Genomic DNA, 27235 nt, shown 5'->3' with positions numbered 1-27235 from the left:
ATTTACATGCAGATAAACAACAGCACATCACATATTCTATTCATTATTTTATATAAACTAAGCCAGGATGGAGACGCAAGGCGTGAAAAAACAAGTGCGCCCCATGATTCAGCAGCTTGTAGAAGTAATAACTTTTCTGTAGGACTTTATCGGTCTCTCACATCGCTGTGGAGGAATTTCAGTCCACTCGTCTTTACAACGTTGCTTCAGGTCATTGAGGTTTGCGGGTATTTGCTTTTGCTCGGCTCTCTTTAAGTTCTCACAACAGCATTTTAATGAGGTCGAGGTTTGGACTCTGACTGGACCGTTGCAGCATCTCGATTCTTTTCTTTTTCAGTCATTCGGTTGCTGCTGTGCTTGGGATCATTGTCCTGTAGCATGACCCAATTTCAGCCTTTTCAGCTTTAGCTGTCAGACAGACGGCCTCACATTTGACTCTTTGAATACTTTGGTATAAAGAGGAGTTTGTGGTGGATGCAATCAGTGCAAGGTGCTCAGGTCCTGTGGCTGCAAAATAAACCAGCCCTTCCTCGCTGCACCGACAGTCAGGACGAATATTTGTGCTGAATTGTTGCGATTGGTTTGCAAAGGACATTCCTCCAGACGTCTTGTGGTTAGTTCAGATGCAATTCTGCAAACCTATGATTTGGTTTGGTTTCTTCGAAACAAATCATGACACTGCTTTATATGTCATCTATAAGTGTTCACCTGAGGTTGCACTTAAATCATTTTAAGACCTGCTAAGGTCTGCTCCCAAACCATGAATCTACATCAACTACAACAAATAGTATTAAGATGCTGTTTCATAAATGCTTCACTTATAGCTGTTTCTGTTCATGTTTAAGAGATGAATTAAAACATCTCCGGAGCATTTTCAAGGACTGGGAAAAATCAGAGAAGTAGAAAAAAATCTCCTGACATGTAAGGAACATAAAAGAGGTGCTGAAAGGGGAATTAGTGGAAGAGAAGATTAGGCAGCAGCCAGCAAGAGAGTTCTCAACATAATCACTGCACATGCATGTGTGTGAGCAGCGTGCACAGGATGTGGTGAAGCATTACAGCCTCCAAAAGGTTTTTTAGTGTTCAATGCAAATTTTCTCGAGTACTATCGTTTCTTTTTTTAAGCCGAGTGAGTGAAATTTTGACATATTTCTGCACATACAGACTTGCTAAGTTACAGAAGATACTTGGCTTCGCATATAAAATCCAGAAAACATCCAGAAAACTATTGCACCACCGTTTAATTTCTGCTTTGCTAGTCCAAGAAGTTTTTTACTTTGAGTTAGGAGTGTTTTTCCTCTCTTCCGGGAGTGATTCTCAGCTGCTTCATACATAAAGCTGGAGTTTGTTTTACATGGACCATCAGGACATTGGTTTATCGCCTGCTGTATGTGAGGCTAGTGATGAAGTCAGTGCCTGCAGTGCTGTGAATCCCCCAGCTCCCTCTCATAGTGTAGCACAATAATCAATGACCAGCAGCAACTTGGGAGCAAATTAGCTCTGCACAGTGGACTTATGATGAAACGTCATGTGTGTGGGAGTGGGGTTCTTCTCTCATCACTCACAGCCACAATCAAAGGAGAGCTGGAAAAATTGAGTCTGAGGACGAGTTTGTCTCCATGTTTGTGCACAGGAATGAGGCTGGAGCCGGAATAGATTATAATCCAATTCCTAAATTCCAATGAGAGTGAGAAAATGGTCAAATCAAAACTCTGCTGCCTTTCTGCAACACCTGACCTTGAAATTCAAGAAGGTTACTTTGCATTACAGGAGCAGCGCAGCCAAATACTACAGCAGCCTCCAGCACGAGCAGACTCCATACTGCTGCTGCTGCTGCTGCTCCTCACATGGCTCGCTGTACTAGCTCCCCGCCCCTCCCCCTCCCACTTTGTCGTCATGGCAACACTCACACTGAACAGTCAGGTAGGCTGATGCTGAGGGCGAGATACCGAGACTGTTGCTCGGACTGCAGGTGTACTTCCCAGCATCCTCCGGCTTGACCCGGAAGATGATAAGGGTGCCGTCGATGAGAATGCGCACTCGGAGCTTCAGATCGCTGCAAGAAGACACAGACGTTTTATCACAGCGTGTTACTGAAGCACACCGACAGGACAGGGCACACATCTACAGAGCTGAATTACATCAAGGTGCCATAAGAGAGCAGCAGAGAGTCAAACAGAAGCCAGCTGAGAGGGGTCCAAAGAACACTCTGTACAAAACGAGAGACTCAAATAAATCTGCTAATTGTCATAACTGCCAAATGGTACGGCCCTCGTGGTTTCCCTTTCAATTAAAAAAAAAATGACAGAGCAGACAATATTAATTTATTTTTCTTTGTTTGTTTTAAACAGATACTCAGGACTCACTCAGTACTTTAATAATTAATTACTTTAAACTAAAAAAAGCCTTTAAATAAAAAGTAAACGTAAAAAAGACCTTCAGGGCTTTGTTAATGGTTGATCATTTATTATACAGATGAGTTATCACATTTATTTAACGGGATGATATTAATACTTCTAGAAAAGAGCTGTTAAAGATTATTTTGTCAAATACTTAATTGGTAACTAACATATTTGTCACACTGAGCTTCGCAAATTGTTGTTGAGACTTGGTATCTGCTTCCTCCTGCCTTCAGCTTATTTGTACTTAATGAGAGTTTTGAGCATCTACAAAAAAGTTCTTTACAAAAACAAATGATCATCAGTATCAGTAAATATCAGCATCAGTAAATCAGTAAATTTCATTTAAATTAATAGCAACAAAAAAATGAGAAACCCCATATATAACAGTTACATAACTTTGGTTTGAATGATTTAATTATGTGTTGCAACTAAATCAGGATCATTAACATTAATGCTGACTATATATTATTTATTAGTAACTAAGAGAGCAGCCAAAGGGTATTTTCACTCATTTCTCCTTTTTTCTCCAACACCAAACAAGCAGCAAAAGTGAAAATGAGAATTAAACCAAGAGAACGCCAGAAGGTCACTGCCATAGCGGCTCATTTGGCTCACGATCCGTCACAGTTCACCGGTTAGGGTGAATACCCATTAGGCGATCACTGTGTGCAGGTTTCATTTAAGTTTAATCCAGAAGGAGTCCTTGTGAACTGTGAACGACAGGATGGACGATGGAAGTCTCACCCTGGTATAAATTCATCTGTCTTTCGGCTGGATGAGCTAAAAGATGTAAAAATCTCACTGGCCCTCTCTACAATAACACAGGCTGAACATTTGGCTCAGAACACATGACCGGATCTGTTCTGTTACACGCATGAGGGCATCAACAATTAACTATTAAAATTCATCATATGTAATCATATTTTATGTATAATCAGACTTTTGTGGAAATGTTACAGCTGTGAAATAAAAATGAGATGTTTTTCAAGCTGTTGTAGGTGCATAAACGCTAAAAACTGTTCATTTTAGCCAACAGCTAAGTGGTTGTAGCAATCGGCTAAAACGTGACATCACAAGATCTAATGTAGTCAAGAATCTTCATGGGCTGAAGGTGTAACTGTGAGCCAATTTTGGCTGCTCAAGTCCCGATCATGTAGGACTAGTTCACAGGCAAACAAACAGAGGATTTGTCTGCAGAGGAGCACACACCTGAGGCAGGGATAGCTAAGTCTATAAACACTTAGATCAAGTCCTTTACAACTTGCTGGTTTTGAAAGGGAAAAGATCACTAAGTCAAATTTCAGTACCATATGGCACATATAGCCAGAGTGTTTATATATATGCACATGTGATTAATCATGTGATCATTTGCTAGCTGTTCTTAAAGGCTATGGTTTGCTGTAAGCTGCTTAAATTAAACGTGTCTTACTTCTAACACTTGGCAATAGGCTCTTGTTGTGCAACCACTAAAAGTTTGATCAGTGCATAAATTCTGACTGTCTCATCATAAAGTCCCTCAACTAAATCTTTCCCATCCTGTAAAAAAAAAAGAACGAAAAAAAAATCAAGATTGACGTTACAAAAGCTGTTTAAAATTAGTATGGAAACTTCCTCTGTGAAAGTCCTTCAGACACTTGTTTTCACCGCCAGTCAAAACCCTATTCACTAGTTCTTCCTTCCCACTTGTTCTGTCTGTCACTTCCTCACTGCAAAAGCCTCTCAGACTCTAAACACCAGCTCTGGGGAGCCTGCAGAGGTCCTGGCTACGCTTCATATCATCACCGCATGAGAGGCATATGATGACACAAGGCCTGAGTCATGTGATGTTGTCACCAGAGCGCACTAACTCGCCTGGCACGTTCCAGACGGAACCCCGGCAGGCCCACTCTTACTGCCTCTGGGGTCACAGCAGGGCATGGCACACACAAACTAAATACCCTTGGACAGTCGCTCAAAACGCAGCACAGCAAAGGGCTCAGAGACCCGCAATGTCAATCACATCACAAAAGCTCAGGGATAAAGGCCTTATGCAGCTTGCATGGTGCTGATTTAAATCACTAAGTCTTAACCTCACACAAGTGCTTAACTAACAAGTTTCCCTACACTGAGAGCGAGAACAGCCACAGTACAGAAGTGAACTTGATCATAACTTTACTTCTTGAAGTAGACGTTGTCCTCTTCCCAAAACCAGGTGTAGGTGAGGTTGCCTGGATATGCCTCTGCTTGGCAGGTAAAGAGTGCATTCTGGGATATGTTTACAGTGACATTTTCTGGTGGTGAAACGATGTATGGAGGCCCTGAAAGAAACAGAAAAAAGTGTTAAAAGCGCTGAAGCAGGCAGTCTTTTTTTCAATTCGCCTTATGAATGTTAATTCAAAATTTCCGTCTTTTTACAGCTTTGGTTTTCATCTCCATTTCAGCTTTTCTAGCTGCTAAATGGACTCAGGCCCATTTCCAGAAAAAGAAATGGAAAGATGGCACTGTCTTTATCTAGGTATATACTGTGTAGGCTTTGCCAACGCCAAAGAAGGCATTTTACAATAATATTTAGTGCAGTGCTTGCAGTATACACTCATCAGCCGTTTTTATAGGTGTTCAACTGCTTGTCGATGTAAATATTTATAGCAACTTTGGGATGTGGAGGAGCACAAGACAGCCAAGGTGTATCTAATAAAGTGTCCAGTGAATACTTTCTAATAGTTTCAGCTGGTTTTTGACATCTTTTGTTTGTGGATGAACAGTCACTGTCTAGAAAGGTTTGTAGCAGATGTTTCATGTCGCTTCATAAGCTTGAACTAATACAGTAAAGCTGACAGTGGATGAAACAGCGAGCACAAAGATGCTAAAAAGCACAACTTCCTGTGGATTTGTTCTTTGCACCACATAAGATAAGATAACCTTTATTAGTCCCACGCGTGGGAAATTAGTTAACATATGTGGTGCCCAAAGCTCTTGTTTTATTTTTACTTAAAAAAAAATTATATTATTGAATGTTAGGCATATATCATCGCCTTCACCCCAACCCCAACATAATAATTTAATTCTTTAAAACCTAAACTTATTAATTTTTTTCAAAATTGATGAAATTTCATTTAAAAAAAATCTTATTTAGAGGCTTTCACACCAACTTTGTTCTTTCGGGTGCAAATCAGGGTGAGAAAAGGCACACACTAAGTAATATTTACAGCATATATCATCACAGTCTGATTTAAAATACAGTAAGCAGCCAGCTGTTGTAAACTTAATACTAGTCAGCATTCTGGTTTCGCATGCTTCACACTGTAACCTTTTTCATCTCCTGAAGTGCTCTAGATTTGCTCTTAGCGCTCAATAAAACAGCAGAAGCCATGAAAGGTAAGCTGTCTTTTATGAGAAGGCCCAGATACAAACCTCCTGTTTGTTCACTTCTGAGCATGCACAGCCTTTTACATCACTGTGCAGATGTTTCACATAACAATTAAAAACAGATCACCAGACTGAGAACCATGACTCCTCAGATGTCTCCTGGTTATTGCTCCGCGTCTGCGAAGTAATCGCGTCTCTTATTTCACGGTGTTATTCGTGGTAATATTCAAACAAACTACAGCATCAACCTTTTTTGTTTTTGTGGTTTTGGTCTTGTTATATTGCAAAAACACTGCAATGTCTACAAAACTACAATGAAAGATTTCTGTGCATTTATCATATACGCATATCATGACTGAGACTTCTTGCATAACGATAAGAGAGAACAGGTATCGAATTGGTACTTCCACCAGAGGCCTGAAGCCTTAATGCAGTTGTATCTCATGCACCACCAGTTAAGTCTTCAGTAAGTTACAAAACAATCACCATGTTTGCAGTGTGTGTGTGTGTGTGTGTGTGTGTGTGTGTGTGTGTGTGTGTGTGTGTGTGTGCGTGCCTCCATTTACTGTACTGCGAAGGAGTGGAGTTATTTCTCTGCTATGTTTGCACCTACAGAAGTCAAGCGTTAAAACACACCTTAAAAGCAAGATGCTCAGTTGCTTGTTAAATACACACTGTTAACTCCCCCAAGCCCCGCTGTATCAAGAGACCGAGAGAGGCTGCTATCACAACCATCTATCTGATCTGTGTCTAGCAGAGAGCCTGGTTAATGGACCGGAGACAGACAGTGACGCACTCTTAGACAGATCCTGTTGTACACATGGCTGTGCACACATTCACATACAGAGGCCCCAGACTGAGCTATTGACTGCCCGATACAGACTCAGAAGGTATGTTACATACATCAGTACCCCAGAGGAGTGCAGAGCTTTGCCTTTAAGTATAAATAATGGAACCTAACTACTATATCGATGCAATCAGAGTGGTATGCCTCCGGTAGAGACGGGGAAAGATTTTTCTTTTCAATGAAAAATCTGGCAAAATATCAAAACACATTCGGATTCGACTTTTATATTTGTAACTTGTATATCTGTTTTACTCATCCTGAGGAGACATCACCTTGAACCAACAGACGGGTAGTGTGGAGCACTTCTCCCTGGTCGCTGTGGGCTCGGCATGTGTACGCCCCTCTGTCATCTCTGGTGATGCCAAGGATGGTTAGTCTGCCATCGTGTACCTGCAAATGAATGGGCAGGAGAAAGAAATAAACATCCAGCCTTTATATGGCAAATTTAAAACTTAAAAGCCCTTGTTATGTTATAATTAGAATGATACCATATAGATGAATAGAAGTACAATTGTATAGTACCTCGAATGTATTCTGTTCAGATCATGTAGTTTGTTAAATTTTACTACAGGTCAAAGTTTCATGCAAAAAAAAAGACTTAAAAGTCACAAGTGTGTCCTGATTTATTAGCTCCAGGTGTGATTCCTGCATATGGTCACCTTGGTAACGTCTAACTCAGTGTTACCGTACATCCCTGTGTGCAGGCACTGATGAGAACCAATAAGCGGCGAGGAAAAACACATTAACCAAACCTCATAAATTATGCAACAGGTGGCGAGAGGCTCTGTCCATTCATGTCACACACAGCTGTAGTCTGTCCATTCACACAGCTGAGCGGAGAATCTGCTATGCCTGCAGAATTATTGCTATTCATCTGTCTCTCAGATGCTTTATGGTACAAGCAGAGCAAACAAAGCAGAGCTTAACTTTTGCAAGGTTGTTGGGGAGCTGCATCGCCGTCATAACAATGTTAATGGCGAGATAACACCCTCGTGTGTGGCACAGTTGGTTCTAGGAGTGTAAACTAACCACTGATTTAAGGTGAATTTATTGCTTTGTTGGTTCAATAATGACTGAAGGAATGAAACTGTCTTTATTTTAGTAGAAAAATAATGCTCTCTTTCCAATTCCAGTTCACCTCCTTCACATGCAATTTACTTTAAATGACCTTCTCTTATTCAAGGCTTATATAAAGGCTAAAATGAATTACATTAATCGTTAGCCGCATTCACTCTCTAAAATTGAAATTAAAATTTTCTTTGTGTGATTAGTGCAAAATTGTTCGGTGAGCCAAACTGAGCATGCTATATAAGAATGATTGCAGTCCAATCATCCAATCATCACCCATCATCCAATCTTCAGGTATTTTGGGATACCAGGTGAGAATTGGAGATCTGGTCTGAATTTATGTTTCTAAACTATCTATGCCATGGGGTATTGTAACCAGTAAGCCCTTCTGAAAATCTAAACTGTAACTAGTGCCATAACATGATGTATAGCTCCCTAGAAATGTGAATATGCAGCCCGGGCAGCTCATAACAACTGCGACTGGCCCACTCAGTACTCTCATTTCCTCGTAATTCTAATGCTAACTAGTGCATTGGCAGCAAAATCTATGTAGGCTCTACATAGATTCAATGCAGACATAAAAATTTTAAATGCAGCCAATTCCTAAGTGCTTTAACCTGCATTATTTTTTAAATGACCAATAGGAGGGTTGTAAATAAAACCTGTCTTTACATAGAGTTCTTTGGAAAAACAGCCTTTGGTTCCTTTGCTCTTTGTCTTGTTATGAAGCTTAATATCAACGGTGGCTACATCCATCTTTTACATACAGTCTATATTTGGACCGAACAGTGAAATAAACGTAGCTTGTGTTTTGCTAAAGCCTCAGGCACACAGGCCTAGAGACTGTTTGACAACTGTCTGTCAGCCAGTGGTTGTAAGAAAAATGTGTATTCTCCAACCAGTTGGCAGCTGTGGGAGGTTGCTAGCTATTGTTTGGTGAAAATGGCCACACAGTGGTACACAATTCAGCATGTTCTATGCAGACGATGAGCAACTACGGCAATCTGCCAACAAACCACATCCATGTGACATTTAAGAGGTATGTTTAGCCAACATTGAGGTCCCCCAACTTTTATTTTGAAACTATTTTTCAACCATTACTAGACATCAATAAAAGACCGCCATCTGACAGACATTCAGTGTTGAAATGTTTGCTGGAAACGTTCAGTCAGAGGCTGAGTGTAACACAAACAAAGACACTCATGCACAAAAGGTTATTTTTAGCTAGCTTGTCATTGCTAGCTATCAAGCATGTTTCGGGGACAGCGTGGTCTAGCATATTTTTAAATCCTGGCATTTGTTGTTGCACTGAATCTAAAAAAGCCAAAGAGTCTAAACCACTGTTAGATCAAATCACTAAACTCATACACACCACAAATGCAGCAGTGATGTTAACACACAGTAATCTTAACAGAATCTAAAGACATGCACTGGTCGTCATTCTGATCCAATACTTTCTGTGCCATAGCTGAACTCAATCCAAGGTGAGTGTGAGGAAAGTAAGCAGAATTCCAACTTCTGTCCTATGCACTTCACTCCAGTGAGAATGATATTTGGTTGGCTGCCACTGCCTTCCTGAGTTTTTTAAGTCTTCTTTTTCAGTTTCCTGGTTACTTAATAGATCTTTTTTTTCCGGGCTTTAAAAAAAATGAGGAAAGTGAAGAAGGAGGAGAATGTGGAGGATGAGTGTTTCTGCTCCTCTCTAACCCCGTCTGTCACATTCCTCCCTTTCTCCATGACGTCTCCGTGGATCTGAGCATGTGGGTGAGCAAACATATCCTAATGCTCCCTATCGCACACACACACACACAGCTCTCCTCTCAGCACAGAAAGGAGCACTCCCGTATTTTAGGGGAGATGCAGCAAGAAACAGGTGAATGTACGAGGGGAGACGATAAATGCAAAGTGAGGTTATTAGAATTTGGCATTTGGCTCTCACTAAAGATTTTCCTTTTTAGTGCAACATTCATATTAGGGCTAATGTAATATTGATGCCGAAAAGGGGAGATTAATAATGTATCAGAATGTTGTCTAATCGTTTACTGAGGGAATGGTGTTAAAGAGAGGCGACTGATGGTGGGGCAAAAAAGGCGAAAATGAAAGGAAACGAGGCCTTTAACAGACACGCTTCTGTGCTGCTGTCACTTCCTTTGCTGTATGTTACACAGGCAGCTGTGAAAAGGTGATAGCGCCTGCAGCAGACTGCAATATCAGACACATACGAGAATGTGAAGGCATGAAAGAACCTTTGAAAAATCCTAAAAACAATTACAAGCAGTATGAAAAATTACCACCGTTGCTACACTTCTTAGACACGATCAGCAATCTGCTTGCATCTGTTACAGGCGTTTGTGCGTCTGGTGTGTGTGCGTTTTGTTTTAGCAATTAGCTGATGTTTGAGTCAGCCTCCCATATCTAACTTAACTTTTGCAAGACTAACTCCAGAGATGAATTTGCTGGGGGTCAGACGTGTAGGTGCAGGTAGTGCTTCTCATAGTATAGTGAGAGCAAGCGATCCTCCACTCCAGAGAAAGTGACACTTGCACCGCTCACTCAAGATCCAACATCCTATGGCTCTAATGCATCATCGCTCGTCGAAGCTTTTGCCACTGAATCATCTGTCATGGAGCTGTGGGTTGACTGTCTTTGATTTGTTGCAACTAACACTACAAACCTGATTTAAATGTTTGCAAGCACTGAGGCAGTGCCAGAAATATCCTTGCCATGACATCAGGCTGTCTGCATTTGGGAGTCTAAAAAAACAGTCAGGCATCACCAGACAACAAAGAGGGCTCAGAAATGTGAGGTGTGCCACTAAGCTGTGCTTAAAATTGTTCAGATTATGCAGGGTTTATTTTTATTTTTCCTAACGACATCACAGGGAAGACAGAACAGCCTGACTGTCAGTCATCCTGGAGCGATGACATAATTGTGTCCTAAATAGCCAAATATCTGCAGCTTTCCACTACTTGTACACCAAGTCTGTGGTGCAATGTTTTAAATGTACAAAAACGATGGGATGGTTCTGCTGTTTTTTCAGACTTCGGACAACACATCAGGTTTAGAGACTAAACCACAGCTCATGAAGCAGCTCGACAATAGAACAAACTGACATTAGCCCGAGTGAGACATAGTCCACAACATACTGTCAGTACAGATGGGCTCAGCGGATGATGCCATCTGTGCACAAACCCCACTTCTATTTTTGCACACAATCATAAATCGGAGTTATGTCCATGATATTTTCTTACCGAGTATTTTGCGTTGGTTGCAAGCTCCTCCCCCTCCCTCAGCCAGCTGATCATTGGTTTTGGATTTCCCTGGGCAGAGCAGCTTAGCGCAGTGCTTCCCCCTTCCTTCGCCTCCACGTATTGCGCCGGCGTCTCCGTGAATGAAGGTGGAGCTGGGGAGAACATAGGACAAGGAATTCTTGGTACCATCCCAGTATCCAGACAGAAAAATCTCAAAAGCTATTCTATGGACTGGCATAGGCCCTTTTCCCTCACTGCTTCTTAAGCACAATCATAGGTTTTCCTTACATTGATTGACTGGTGCAGTTGATTGATTGGATTGATTCAATGGTAACCACATGATGTGTTAAAAAGACCTTTGTAACATGTTACTTCTAACTTTTGAGACTGCCTTACCTCATAATCATCATCACATGTTAAATACTTTGGTTCATCACTAAATACCTGCATATTACTTTAACATAAGCCTCATAAGCCTTTATTTGGAGAAAGGTGGAAGAGACACACCAAATGACCAGGGGTGGAATCGCACCCGGTCCTCAGTAATACTCTTGCAGCACCTGTTTAATGTGTTTGGCTACACCATCAAGCAAAGTATCTCTATGGCTAAGAACAACCTTACTGAGGTAGCATGGCAGCTGACTTATAAGTGCAGTCCTTTTTTTCCCCCCTTTTCATTTTGGATAAGTTTGGAAAACTGTACTGTAGTTTGCAGTGCTGTTGAATTTGTGTTACACTCAGGGATTTCCCTAATAGCACAGCAAACTACAGGCTCCAAGATGACACAGAGTCATTGAATCAGCACCAAGATGGCTTCAGGCATTCTGCCATTGGGCTCTTCTGCACGGCTGTTGTATTGCAGGCACATGTAGTACAGCTTTCCATTTTAGGGGGTATCTGTTTACAGCTGGTTGGGCAGTAGGATCACAAGTGGACAGCCAGTGGACATTTCCATTGAATACGCAATTGTAGTAATTTGAAATCACTTTACATCCTTAAGCACCTTTAATATTACAAAGAAAACCCCAGCAATGGGCGAGCACTTGGTGACAGTGGGGAGGAAGAACTCCCTATCAACAAGAAGAGACTTCCAGCAGAAGCAGGTGCAGCAATCTGCTGTGAGCAATTCTAAAGTAAAGGGAATGAGAAGAATAGAGAGGATTCAAACAACAAACAGACAAAACTACAAAGCACAGGCTGGACTAGACAAAAGTTAACTCTCCGGATTCAACAAATGCGCCGGCTCATTTCAACTTCTGTCAAAAGTGTGGTTTTGTTGTAATAGTTTACAGTGGAAATGTGGATCTTATTGAGAGTTTGTTGCATGGAAGTCCTACACCAGAAAAACAGATCTGAAGGCAACAAAATAACCATGCTAATGTTGTGGAGACATCTTTGAGTCTCTTTGGGGCGATCGTGGCTCAAGAGTTGGGCGTTCGCCTTGTAATCGGAAGGTTGCCGGTTCGAGCCCCGGCTTGGACAGTCTCGGTCGTTGTGTCCTTGGGCAAGACACTTCACCCGTTGCCTACTGGTGGTGGTCAGAGGGCCCGGTGGCGCCAGTGTCCGGCAGCCTCGCCTCTGTCAGTGCGCCCCAGGGTGGCTGTGGCTACAATGTAGCTTACCATCACCAGTGTGTGAATGGGTGGATGACTGGATATGTAAAGCGCTATATAACTACAGGCCATTTACCATTTGAGGCTTTTTAGATATTATAATACACATAATATGTGTGTTATTTTTTAGATAATCTCAATAGATATTTAGGATTCAGTTAAATGTTTTAGTTTGATATTGCAAAGCAGAATTTGCTAGCAGTGGTTGGCGCTGCTCTCCCAAAGTGCGGGATAGGATTAGGGTTAGGGAGAGCGCATAGAAGTGTTTATCGTGTGTTTTCAATCTCCAGCTGACCCCACGTGACCCCAAGATTTTTGTCCACAGTTATTTTGACTGAGCAAGAACTAGCTAAGAAAACGCATCCAAAATGCGTCAAGCAAAGAAGAACATGTGTACGCATGATTCAACTGTTGAAGCTGTCAGGCCAAAGTCATTTGTGACTTTGAGACACGGGACACAAGCCAAAAAACCGACACACTGGTGACATATTTTCCCGTTGTGTTTTCGCTGGGCATCAGGACAAATTAGTGTTTACAGTACAAAAGATACAAGGCCAAATGTGTCCCACGTTGTTTGAGTGACAATAATGAGTCTCGGCGGTCATTTACACTTGTATTTAGTGCTGTCCACTCATGAGCTAATTGTCCAAGACACATTTCAGAAATCTGAAGTAAATAGGGTCTAAGTCAAACAGGCATTCCTCAGATAGGACATGATGCAACACTTGCACAGTGGGACATGTACCAGGGTTGATAACAAGCTCCCCTGCAGGCTTCCTTCTTTTTGCTTTGTTTTTTTAATACAAAACCACTTTGTAACACTGCTGCATTTCCACCTGATGTATCCGAGCTTCGCTAAGAGTCACACGGGAGCTGTTCACCAGCTCCTGCAGGCCAATAAACTGTGGCTTCCTCAGCCAGCTGCTTTCAGTGGTTCAACATAATATTTTGATTATAAGTAGTGGCACAGTGTTTAGTTAAATAGGGGGAAAAAGGCACTGCTATACAAGTGGGTCACCGCTTGCCGCTGGGAGTGCTGCCATGCTTAGACTGCACACAAGCACCTGGCATGGAGTAAACAAATTGGCCAATTAGCACATTTAGACATCTGCCCGTCCATTTTGCCCTCTCGCTCCCTAACACTCATTACATTATATGATACAGCAGATTAATGGAGATTCTAATAAAATGCATGACTGATTTACGTATCATGCAGTTGATGGGTCGGCGGTTACATTAAACGGATCATGATGCATTATTTTAGTTAAGAGGCAACCCTGTGCCGCTGCTTCACTATGAGTTTCTGCATGTATAGTATGTCGCTGATTGTCACTGGTGGCTGCAATATGTATGCAGCCAAGTACGTTTACTCAAGAAAAGCAACTTTAAGCTCATAAACAGCGACATGCTTCGGCTCCAGGACATTTTGCGTTTCTGAAGAGGAGATCTCTCCTTTAATTTATACCAGTATTTCATAGAGAAATATAGAAATATTTATAATAATACAGCTGGTGTTTCCTCTTTCCTACTTCATCAGTCATCTCACAACAAGTCCAATTTATGTTGTGAGATGACTGACTTCGTTGGAAACCACTCAACAAAACCAGATATTGGTAAATAGTAGAAAAATGCTGATTGCACTCTAATGCAGCAGCATTAGTAGCACAATGCTGCTGCATTACAAACATGGTGAACATTATCTGAATGTTGTGTCCTTAAGAAAGAAGAGAAAATCCAGCATAGACCTGGCACCAGATTTGAGAGAATAATCTGACTCTTCACTTAATCAATCCACTGTTCACTGAAATTAGCCATCAATAAGCCATTCTTAAGGATGGGAAAAACAGAAGACATTTCTAAGCTACGTCAAGTTACATGAGAACTGTGCTAAAAAATCTGTGAGAAAACATGATGATGAATCCAAATTTGAAATTTATGGTTCAACTTGCATAAATATATACAGAGCTTTTGCAGTCATCTGTAAAACACAGTGGAGACTCTCTCATGGTTTGGATTGCATTTCATCCAGTACTTTCAGGGTTTGATTCACCATGCAATATCATCTGAAAAACATCTGATTGCCTTGGCTTTATTTGTCACCATGAGAATGATCACAAACACAATGCCAATGCAGTAAAAGCATGCCGGGATAGAAAAAGACACAGTGGAAGACTGTGCCATGGATTGGCCTCCCCAGAGCCGGGTCTTCAACATTATTGAAGCAGTGCGAGATCATCTTGACAGAGAACGGAACAAAACGCAGCCAACATCCAAAGAAGAGCTTTGAATGTCCTTCAAGACGCCTGGAGAACTATTCCTGAAGACTACTTGAAGAAAAGGAAATTAGAACTGTACTGTTTTTGCTTCATATACTGCATTATCTATTTTCCTAGCAAAATATAAGGAAATGAGGGATGGCTCAAGATTTTTACATATAGAGTATGGGTGGATATATTTAGCAGGTAATATTTCTGCACTTTTACTCGTGAGACATTTAATTGTAACGTGGAAATTTTACAGCACTGGTACTTTCACTTAAGTGAATCACCTGAGTACTTGCTCCTCCACTGTAAGCGCTGTTATTAATTCTAATCCCAAAGCTTTTATCAAGGGAATAAGCACCAGCTGACAGGAAATAGGTGGCATACATGGTGGTGCTGGTGACAGCAGCAGGCACTTTGGTCAACTTGGGATTTGTTTCACACCGTCAGGTACAGCTCATCACAGAGGAAGTGTCACAATACTTGGGGAACCTGGGAGTTGCTCTACAAAAAAAGTAAGCTGAGCATTAAATCTGCGCCCTACTTACAGCATCTCTTCATCAATTATATACATTAAAAGATGTTTGGAGTTCCCAAACTCCCCCTGTTCTTCTCTGTAGGCCATGCAGCACATCAGCAGATGGCCTGGATGCTAAGAAGCAGGGTAAAGGCTGTTCTTTTTGAAGGCTTATTTACTCAAGACTGTGTTTGCGTCATTTTATTTCCTTGCTTGTTTTGGGGGGTTTTTTGTTTTCCTTTTCTTGTATCTGTTCCTAAGAGAATATGGAGAATTGGAGTACATATTTTCATTGATTTCACATCACGAGTCTCAAAGGTTTAAGTGTAAACTGCTGCAGAGAGAAGAAAGAGGCACTCGGTGACACTTTCCTCCCTCTTCTAATGTCAGCATACGTAAGTTACTCCACAGCGTCTCATGTGTAATTAAGAGGAGAAACAATGGGACTTACTTCCTCTCACTTCTTCACTGCCACAATCCCATCCATCTCTTTTCTTTAGGTGGACGTAGGTTATTTTGTAGATTAGATGATCACACTAACATAAACTCTTAACTTCAAAAACAAATGTGCGTTTATCTCGGTTTGTTGCTTTCCTCCTCAAACTTATAGAAAGAGCTGCGTGAGCACAAGGGTGCTTTTATGTCTGTCAGATTTGTTTTTAATTACAGTGAAAAACTGATGTGAGTCATCCACATTTGTCTTTTCTAGGCATGTTTTTGGAATACATCATAGCTTTTAGGAAATTTGATATTAACTCTGGAACAGGCTGTGGTGGAAGTTATCCCTACTTACTATACAGTCTAAATTTTATTTGAATGTCTGAATCATTAACTGTAATTCTGAGTAATAAATGGCTGTAAGACTAGTTTCTGTTCATTTAAATTAATACTAAAACGTTTGTGCATTTCCATCACAGTGAGACCTTTGTGACAAAAAACATAATCATTCAAATCATCAACCAGTTGAATACGGACATTTTGAAACAACTAACAAATACAGTGAGCCTAAGGATAAAGCTTTCCTGTGCTTAGAGCCAGCGACAATATAGCAGCCTCGGTTATGATGAAAACTATGGAGACGAGTGAAAACGAGAAAAGTCCTGTTGTCAGGCGAATTTACAAATACGCTGGAAAATGATGTGAATACCTGACATTTGTTTGTTATATCAATCTGTTACACCTGCTTGTGTTTGCTAAGGCAAAATATGTCAAGTAAAGCTTCAGCTCATTCTGATTTATTCCAGTACCAGAGCACCTTATTTTCAGTTGCTCCCATAAGAGAAGACCCTGCAATACTTAATGCAATTAATGCAGATTATGAGAACCTGAGATTAATTTTCTTAACGATGGAAATGTGAATATTTTAAATTGAAGAAAAGTGAATCTTTGATTGTGTATGCTGCCAGTTAGACTTTTTAAAAAGAAATCAGTATTGGCCAAAATTCCTATCAGCATCCACAGGGCAACAATTACAACCTGTTAGGGTTGGGCGATATGTAAAAATTTTCCAATCGGCAATCGTCAGTCCAAGAATCGCCGATGGGTGATATATTCGCGCATGCGCAGACTTTTTGATGGGCGGAGCAATGTAATCATGCACGGACTGATTTGCACGTTTATGACACAGAAGAAGTCCAAACATGGACAAAGTAGTTGAAAAAAGCAAAACAAAAACGCTGTCAGCGTTAACGCGGCTTGAACGCGGTCATCACGATTAAAATTTTTAACGCTCTCAAACCATCTGGAGCGCAGAATGAACAAAATTTGGACAAACTGCCGAAATGCGTTGACAGAGACATTTCAGGGATTTTGCGCTTCACATGGGTTAATTGTTAATCGCCTAAGTCATGACGACGGCGCTGACAGCACTAAAAAAATATAAAGTCGCCAATTTGGGGTTTCTTTGGCTTTAAACCAGATGAAAAAGGTAAACCTAAGGATGTAACCAAAGCGGTGTGCCACTTGTGCAGACGTATAGTGCGAGCAAAGTACTGAAACACGGCTAACTTGCAAGCGCATGTACGTGTCCATCATCCGGCTAAGTTTGCTAGGCTGTCACCAGCTTCTGCAGCTCCATCAACAAGCATTTGGGCGCACTCTGAGGAGGCTGCATTTGCTCGCAGATGAAAGAGGGTGCTGTTAAAACAGCACTATTATTTTTTTTTCTCATGTTGACTGCTTCTATTAGCTCCTTCTATTAGACAAATATATCGTCGATAGTCGATATATTTGTCCAATCAGCTCGATATATTCGTCCGATCGAACCTTGCAGACAAGGTTCACTAAAGTCTTCACCCAAATTGTGTTCAAGGTCAAAATCAAATCTGTCATTTTATATATAATAACCTGCGAATTGTGATGGATTGTGAGCCAGATAAGCTGCTGCATCACTAACGTTCTGGTTAATACAAGCACACAGTTATACAAGAGTCATAATAGAGAAAAACATTTGTTAATTTTAGCTTATCATTTTTATCGGGGCATCTTATTCACCACACACACAGTATTTATTACATTTTGTACGCCCACCTCTAATTTAAATTTGCAAGCTGGGCTCCCGTAAAGTCTGGAGGGTGATTGTTCACCCCAGACTCACCATAGTGGACAGCACAGTGACTGACAAAGACAGATACACACGGGTAATAAATGGAGCTGACATTTGGGACCCAGTTGCATCGACCAAATGGGACCTAAATGCCAAGCCATCACTAACCCAGTGACATGGTGGCAAGGTCTGATTGTGTCTCTTTTTTCAAGTTTAAATATGCATGGATAAAATTAAAATCACATGACAATGATGGGGCACTTTCTTTTTGCTTTCTTAAAAAGCTTACTGATGCTTGAGGACTATGCTTCTTACAAAGGCAAGAAGAAGACGAGGGAGGGAGAAAACAGAGAGAGAGTAGCCTTAGTGTCTTTTTCGGGCACAAGGCCTTGCCATCTGACACCTGCCACTGAGTGGGCATGAATTCCCTCTCCGCTTGGCAGGAAGTTAAGGCCAGTCACAGGAACTCAAAGAAGCAGTATATGCAAATACTAACGGCCAAAGGAAATGAGTGCCCTTAGTGTCTGTGCCTAGGCCAGACGAAAATGGCACCTGCTTCCTTCACAGACCCCCATTTAAGGGACAACAGTAGCAAAAAGGCTTCATATGAACTCCCCTGTTAGATGTCTAGACGCTGAAACAGCTTTTGATTTTTTCATGAATGTCTGTCTGTTGTTTACATAACAAAACTCCAACTAAATATTTATACCAGCAAAACATGTCCATCTGTGAGTAGAGCTGTGCGTGCACTCTATCGAGAGCGGCATTGCATACATACATGAGGTCTTACAAAATGCAGACATATAAAATGCCAAATATACATGAGATTCGGGGACATTATTAGATGTGTTGAAGCCAGAGGAGCTCTGTTTCTGTTGGAAGGCCTGACAGGAGTAGAGACCAGCACACGAAGGAGGGGAGGGGGGCAGTTGAAAGTGAATATTGATGAAGCAGCTACAGAGATGCAGTATGCCTACACAACAAGACATTCATACGCACACGCCTACAGATGTTCACAAACTCCAAACATCACAAGAGTGCGCAGGTGACGCTCACTATGACCGATTCACCCTATCCGACATTAACCAGCAAACAGAGATTTCTTTCAGCCGCACACAAGCACGCGAAATGGGATGCTCTCGTGTCAGCTTTGAGTTAACGTCCGTTACATGGAGCACGCGTTAGAAAATCATTTGCAATGCCCGATGTGGCAAAACACAAATTCAAAGCAAAGCACCGATAATCACCATTTTTACAAAGTGATTATGCTGTGCACTGGACAGTATAAATGATCTTTTTTTTCATAGAGAATTTTGCACGCAGTGCAGTGTAATCACTATTCAAATACGAGAAAAGCATCTTGTAAAACATATGCATGATCAACTCAAATATGCATGACTTTCACACAGCTCTCAAGCTCGAAGTTCACAGACCAAAAATATACATGTGAATGAGCCTGACAGTACTTTGTCTCTAAAGTCTCTCTCTAACAGCACAGAGGATTACAGCTTTCTGAACTTAGAGTCCTGTGACGCTTTACCGCAAGAAATTCACCGCTTTCGGTTTCTCTTCCAAAAGTCTGCTTAGGAAACATTCCCTGACACATAAAATCAGTAACCAAAAAGCTAACAAAAGAATTGCGACTGATAGTACTCCACAATCTCGTCTCCTGCACGAGTGTGCCGCGGTTTCTTTATTGCATCTTTGCTGCGCCGTGCATCTGCAGCAAGCATCGACTGTAAAACAGGAGCTTACTGCGAATATCTTTCCGAAAAAGGCTGAAACGCACAGAGTACAAAGGCATCGCTGTGCAATGTGAAGACACACTTTGCACAGGAGTCTCTGCGCCGCTGGGGCATTCCTGAGAAATGCAAAGGTGCAGATTTTTTTTCCGCCTGGTCATCAGTTTGATAGCTCTCAGACTATCACAGACAATCCCTGCCGGAACCGCCTTAAACTAGACACAATCAATCCTCCTCTAACCAGACGCTCATCCCTTTTTTTCCTTGAGGCCTTTTATAAAGGAGCTACAGGAGTGACCTAAAACAGTGCCTGACTCAAATACACTGATAAATTTGAATTTTTCTGTAAATGAAAGATGAGTAAAAGAAGGAGGCCTGTGAGCAACTAAAAAAAAGGTCCAGTTAGCATAAAAAAATGAATGAAATTAAATATTTAAAGCAAAATAAATAAATAGATTTTTTCTAATAACAATGTACCATTCCCACATCTTTAATTGAAATGCCAATGATAAATCTACGTGATTATCCTTATCATAAAAACACACGGAGCTTAAGCCGATCCTCTTTTCTTTTTCTTTTTTTTGTCTTCACAGACTCACACTTCCAGGTCAGAAGGTAGGCTGTTTGGCCAGATGACTCACCATTGACTGTGAGGTGCACCCAGCTGCCGTTGTGGAAGGTGTCGTACTGCTGCTCCAGCATCAGGACCCTGCACTCATACCAGCCCTGGTCCTCGGAGCGCACTGGGTCAATCTGCAGGGAGGCCTTCCCATGCAGAGAGGCTCTACCTGCAGACAGCAGGGAGGGAAAAAAGCAGAATTAACCACTTCAGTACTTTAAATGTATCTTTAGAGATACCACCATACACACACCCAAGAGCTTTGCTGGTCACCAAAAAGATCCATCATAGCAGCTGGGGGTTAAGTGCTTTATTTTAGGGCAGTGGCTGTAAGAGTGTGAGTTTTATTTCTGCTCTGACAGTAGTCCACAGCTCACAGTCGTATAACGCTTCTAAGCATGTTCCAGATGTTCAAAAAATAATATATAAAGATAAACTAAAGATTCATATATTTTCCTTTTCCTTGTAAGGGCGTCGTAAACTCAAGCCTTTTGATCCGCAAAGTCAGGTATGACAAACTGATTCATTTTTGAGGTCTTTTTCAAACTGCTTACTCGTATTCAGGCACTACATCAGACTGGAGCCTTTCCAAGCACTAGATGGAAGGAAGGAAAACACTGGCTGCCAGTCTCTTGTAGAGCTAACACAGACAGACAGTCCCAAACACTTACTGTACAGTCATACTTACGGGCAATTTAGAGCCTTCAATCAACCTGACTTCTAAGTCTCTGAACTCTAAGGAAACACACACAGATATAAACAGCACGCAGAGTCGATTTGAGAGCAGAATGGTTTTGATATTATGAGGGAATATGGACATTTTCCGTCTTGACAGAATGTCAAGCCCATAGCCCGCTTTAAAGAGGAGATGGTTATTTTAGTTTAATGTATGAGCGCAAACAGCTGTAAACAGCTGACCTAGATTCAACTGAAGATTTCTTCAGTCCTCTTAATACACAATTAAAAGAATACAGCCGTAATTATAATCAAAAGAAAAATTCTGACCAGTAGTCTTTTCCCATATTATGGGACCGATACTGGTTCGCAGGCACTGCAGTGAGTGCAAACAGCAGAGTGTATGTGCTTAAAGTGGCAGAGACACAAAAAAGACCTTAAAAGATGCCTATGGGCCAGATTTATTAAGAATGATGCTGGTAAATCAGTTTATGCGCTAACGTCACTCACAAAAATCTCTGAGATCCCACAGCTTGCATGCAATCTTGTCAATACCCTTTCTTTCTAAATAATGACACAAATGATTTTTATGCCAAATGTCACTGTATAGCAATCAGACAAACTACTAAGTGGACAAGAAGTTTTATTTGTTGCTAATAGGTGTTTGTGGAAGTCTTTTCTCTAAGCTTATTTAAAAAGCCAAACTTCTGTTTCATAGGGTTACAACAGAATCCCTATGAGTGTCCCCAACACACACACACACACACACACACACACACACACACACACACACACACACACACACACACACATATATATATATATATATATATATATATATATATAAATTCCCAAAATGTAAAACTAGTTCTTTAACTTATTAAATGTCACAACTTTTACGAGCATCCACATGGGCCGAAGTATTATGATTTATCCTTAGAACTGCCAGTCACACCTTTAGCTGAATTTTAATACAGCGTTTGGTGTCGCTGTGGGAAAAGACCAGCTTTCCACTTCACATAAATGATCTTTCTTACGAAACTTCTCCATCCCCAACTCTTTTTACTTCAAGGCTGAGGATAAATTGGAATTCTAAAAGGAGGAAATCACAAGGGATGAGAGACATTCAGGAAGCCAGGCATGGTGAAATCTTCAGCTGCTAAGCTGTCTGTCTTCAAGCCTCCAGCCCGCTGCTCACATGGCTGCATCTGACAGCCCGACAGACTAAAACATTCGAATCTCCTCTGTCTGACGAGTGTTTGGAAATGGAGCATTTTTCCTAACTTTGATGTGTAGATGTTCTGTAAGCACTGTTTCCTCTTACTTCAGACTAAATGTCAGGCAAATCTATCGACGCTGAGGGCGGGCTGAATTGCTCTACCGGTACAAAAATGCAATAGATAGATACCCAACCCTGTGATTGCTGCCGTGGCTGGGGTAGAAAACTGACGTTTTTTTTGTTAGTGGAAAATCAATACAGTACAGAGGAAGCGAGAGAAGCGCGGACTGCAGTCTTGCAGTAAAAAGGTAGATCGTCTTTAAAAAGTCAGGGCTATTTTTGAAGTGCTGAGTGGGGTGGGTGGTGGCATGAAGGGTAGGGATCAGTCTCAGCTTCTATTTGTCAAGGAGTGAGAGGGTGCTGCTGTAAACAGAGTTAACAGCACTGTATCCACGTCAGAATGGGCCTCCTGGGTATACACCACTTACACAGTACAGGGTTCTGTCTGCTGTGAAAACAGAGGGGCCAACACCTTGTTCAGATCACATCACAGGCTATGTCAGATAGGAAAGCTTTGAAAAGTAAATACTGAAGATCCAAAGTGACAAAGTTGGCAAACACATTGAGAAAAGACACATTTTAAGTCAGCTGAGTTTCACATGTGAGTAAAAAGAATATGGCTAAAGGAAAACGTTGTTGTAGTAAGAGTACAAAAAAATTTGAATTCAGTCTTTCCCCATTATAGAGTGAAACGGCACATCGTGGTTAATTCAGTAATCTAAAGCCTGGTGCACATTGCTTTTGGGTTTGTCGCCGATGGTTGGTCACCAGCAAACATCCCCGTGGTTTGCTAGTAGACTGGTTGTCTAGGTAACGCTCTTATGTATTTACTACCCAGTCATTTGTCAGTCCTGCACTCTCATTGGTGGTCAGTTTAAAAAATTGAATTCAGGGCTCCCTATTTCACATTGACTGCAGTTATTTCATCCATCATTGCTTGAAGTCACTGAATATCATTGACTTTACATGCGCTCTTACTGCTAGGCGCTTGCCGTGCATTCCTTTGAAGCTGATAGTTGTTTACTTGAGAATATTTCAGTCACCGGTTGAGAAAAGATTATCTCAGGTTACGCACACTTTCTGTCGCCAGCGGTTATTTTATTGTATATTGCATAAATTTTTTACACAACATCTTTTTTCCCATTTGCATTTGAACATGCAAACAATGGCACACATAAATCCAAAGCACCAACTTCATCAAAATCATAAAAAAACATATTGGGACCTTCTGATTTTCATGTTTTACCTGCTTTAAACCTGGCTTTTTATTGCACTTTTGCAAAACTTTGGAAGTGTTTTAGCTAGTATAGTTTTTAATTCCCTGAATCAGCTTAATTAGAAACCTTTTTTTTGTAGATTGTTGAGGGTTGAGCCAGAGTCCATGTTGTACCTTATGACTATTTCTCTTCCATTGAAAGTTTTCATTTTGTGAACAGTGCTGGGCTTGGAAGCAAGGGAGGCCGCCTGGTTTAGTTTCATGCTAAAGCTACCACACAGTCCAGACTTGAAGGTACATCGCCTTGAAGCTGGAGAAGGTTCTATGCTCTGGTTGCCTCGGTAACCCACTAAAATATTTACTACAAGTTCAAACGTCAGTTAACAGTGCTGTCGTGCTTTTATTGGATGTTGCTTCAGTCGCTCACCAGGAAGCTGAGATAAATGTATCTTGGGTCACGCCCGCTTCAAATCACCAGCGGTTATTTTGCTCGCGGCTGCTTGAAGTCACCAAATGTCATTCATTTCCTGTGATCTCAGCTCGCCGGATCGCTTGCAGCATGGACGCAGGTTTTCTCTTCGGATCAAGCACACCTTGCTGCTTTTTAACGTGAATGTGTGGTTATTTTACTTTTATTGCTTTACCACATTAAAACCAGCGTATTGCATGGCTGTCAGAAATTTCGATTTTGCTACATTTTTTGAATTATGTCATGCTAAAATATCCACTATTGATGCATTACTACTAACAGGCTGCTCCTAACTCAGCCCTGAACAAGCAAAACCAAACTCTCTAAACAACTCCTCTTATTTTTAATATTAAGAAAAATGCAACACATTGCATCATCTCTGCATCCATCTGCAGATAACTGATTATTACATATCCGTATTATCCACATGCAAGCTGGGGCTAAACATGGTGGCAAAAGAGATATGATTCAGTTTTCCAACAGCTTGTCCCAAAGCGGCAGGATCTGACACTAAAATTTCACAAGCTGCACATCTGAATTATTGATTGTGTCTTTGCTACAGCAGGCACAAAAATAGATGTTTTTTAATGTTATAATTTCCATATAGCTGCAGGTCAAACTGGCAAACAAAATGATCCAGGATAGCAGAGAGATCTGTATAATTTTGCATTTTGCATCGAGTTAAAGAGGCAAAAAAACACACACACACACAGCTGCAATGAAAACATCTCGTCTTAGATTTGAATGACACATAGAAATGATTGTGCTATAGGTCTCTTAACAGTCTTTAAAACCGGATAATTAACAAGACTGATAGGCCTAGACAAACCGATGCATTGAACCCGAATGGATTCCTGGAATCAAAAGTGCAATCATCAGAGTGAAAATATGCGCGCAAGTAAGTACAGTATTCATGGATAATCTTCTCTGTTTTGGTAGCAGCTGTGTGATGGAATAATCACACATTTCCTCTATTCATCAACTTTATTCATACTGAGTGATAACGATTCATGGGAATAGCCCAGATGAGCTCTGAGACCACACGGGCCCATTAAGCGCCCAAAGGAGCATCTCATAAACTGCAGTCCAGTGTCATTATTACGCTGTCACCATGCACATGCAATCCCCAGAAACACTTTAATCTATGTAATGAGACTGGCTATATTCAAGTTGCATCTGTTCACTGGTAATTCCTCAACAGTGGACCTAATGCCACATGGCGAAGGCCCACTAGTCCAAGTGAGCACAGTGAAGTGTAGAAAAGTGCTGTTTGTTCACACAAAAAGCTGTTAGTCACGAGCCTAAACAGTGAAACGCTTCAGCAGCTGCAACGTCTACTGTAGCCACTGTATAATAAAAAGGGGCGCTCCCAAGACAGTGAGTCACTGCCATTAGGCTTCTTTGCCGTGAAGATCCTGCATTAAAAGCCCACCGGGAAGAATTCCAGTGATTGCTGTATTATTTACAGGCTTTACATGATTCATATAAATAAAAGCAGAAAACTCTTTCACGTCCACATTTAGGACACTCAAGCTGAGGAGGTAAATCCTCGGCTTCTTCGGGAAGTCACGTCTTCATTTATTTCACAGCCTATTACCAGGTCAGCCAGAAGCTTTGTGCTTCTAAAGAGGTGAGAAAAGGGAAGGGCTAAATCTGACCTCGTTCTGACAACTCACCATCTTATCACAGCCGCTGAGGCAACATCAGAAGAACCAATTTCCTGCTGTAAGCACTCAGCACAGAGCCTGCTGCAGACATACTGTCTTGACTTGTGTTACGCTGTGATGAATGTGAGGTAAACACATTTTGTACCCTAACCTTAAAGCAGCTATAATCAATAATTTTATATTAACAGAGGATCAAATGTAAAAGTGGTTGCCCGACTCTGCGGTTCAATTTCGACTCTGCGGAGCTCTGCGACATTGTAGTTTTAATTTTACAGCGCACGGCTTTATTGTTTTTGTTCACTCTCACTGCTTTAGGACATCACTTTGGCCTCAACCGTCAGCTGAGTTTAGAAAAATCCCAGTGTTAAGTACTGTGCCGGCACCAGACAGCACACAGACACGGTTAAGACACAGGTAGTGATCATAGAAATGCATTTAACAGCCAGGTTATTCTTTCAGGAGCTGGTAGACCAAAAAACAAGCAAAGTAAAAACAGAATGATGCTCATGTTGCTCCCCGTCTGCACATCTGCTTAAATAAAAACAGACTTGCAATAAATCCCCCATTAAAAGGATGCAGCTTCACACATTAGGCACATTCATCTAAATCATTCTAAACTCCAGTTACATCTCTATAAAAGCAAAGATTGTTAGGGTTTACTAACATGAGATTACTTTTCTTTTTCTACATGTACATGTGGGGGCTTTTTTAATATACTTTACTGACTCTGTACTTTATGTGCTCTGTATATTTTATGAGTGTGTGGGAAGGCCTACATGTTCAATGCACTATTCAATTATTGTGAATGTTTTTTTCTGCTTTTCCTGCACAGCTCTGAACACCCAGTCGTTCTCGAGCCGCATAAAAGCCTCGGTGCGCGATGAGCCACTCGCCTGATGCTCAAACAGCAGAAGTACGATTCTGAGGGGAAAACACTGTGGATCAAGCTGAAATTGCAGGTCAATCTTCTCAATGAAATACGACTGAGAGGTACACATGTGCACAGCACATTTGCACTACAATCTGTTTGAAATGGTCCCGCTCTCAGCCAAAAGCTCATAATAAGGTCTGCAGCAGTGCAGGAAAATCTATATCCTGCGCAATCATAGAAATGTTTACCGAATGATTATAGTTATGCAGGACCCTTGGAGCTAAACATTGCAATGTTTCTGTACTAATATATCATTACTATAGCCATGAGCCACAAGATCGGGGGCTGACTTGACAGGTTGATCGAAGACGTCTTTACCGAAACAAGGTGAAACAACTAAAACGAGGAAAAAATGAGATGTTTTGTTATCTTTTTTTGTCTTTATAGAATTACTGTGGCGTGTGGGGGAAGATTTATTTCAATGCAGAATTAAAGGAGAGGAAATAAGCAGAATCCACCTATCAACAACTCTAAAGTTCATTAATGACCATCTGAGAGGGGACAGTTGGGTTTATATGAGCAAAAACCTGAAGTTCAAGATAGATACATCACAATCAAGTGTGGATTATATCTAGATGTCAATGAAAAGAGTCTTAGAGGTGCTAGTAGGTAAATATATCTTAACCTATATTAACTATGATTTTGGCACCATTCACTGTTTGGTATGCACTCGAATTCGGTTCATATTACATACAGATAAACATGTGTGCTCGTCCCGCGGGGTGTTCTTCAATTTGACCGCTGTATGTAGCGTGAAATTATGTTGTCAACATTGTTTCTGCTGCAGT

The 27235-nt window shown here is 41.2% G+C and overlaps 1 protein-coding gene across 3 annotated transcripts in view; it reads right to left on the bottom strand.

Annotated features, from left to right (window-relative positions):
* The window catches only part of igsf9ba (immunoglobulin superfamily, member 9Ba), a 70695-nt gene that overhangs the window by 20909 nt on the left and 22551 nt on the right, over positions 1–27235 (bottom strand). For all 3 annotated transcript variants that reach the window (XM_076873286.1, XM_004558128.5, XM_076873287.1), the window contains exons 3-7: positions 20233–20379; positions 10914–11065; positions 6867–6984; positions 4558–4699; positions 1911–2056 (exon numbers count right to left, since the gene is read on the bottom strand). In XM_076873286.1, coding sequence (XP_076729401.1) covers positions 1911–2056; positions 4558–4699; positions 6867–6984; positions 10914–11065; positions 20233–20379 — 705 coding nt within the window. The remainder of the gene's footprint in view (positions 1–1910; positions 2057–4557; positions 4700–6866; positions 6985–10913; positions 11066–20232; positions 20380–27235) is intronic.

The sequence above is a fragment of the Maylandia zebra genome, linkage group LG14 (assembly GCF_041146795.1).
Source record: "Maylandia zebra isolate NMK-2024a linkage group LG14, Mzebra_GT3a, whole genome shotgun sequence".
Lineage (NCBI taxonomy): Eukaryota > Metazoa > Chordata > Actinopteri > Cichliformes > Cichlidae > Maylandia > Maylandia zebra.
The sequence above is the reverse complement of the archived record's forward strand: the minus strand, read 5'-3'. Positions and strand labels throughout refer to the sequence as shown.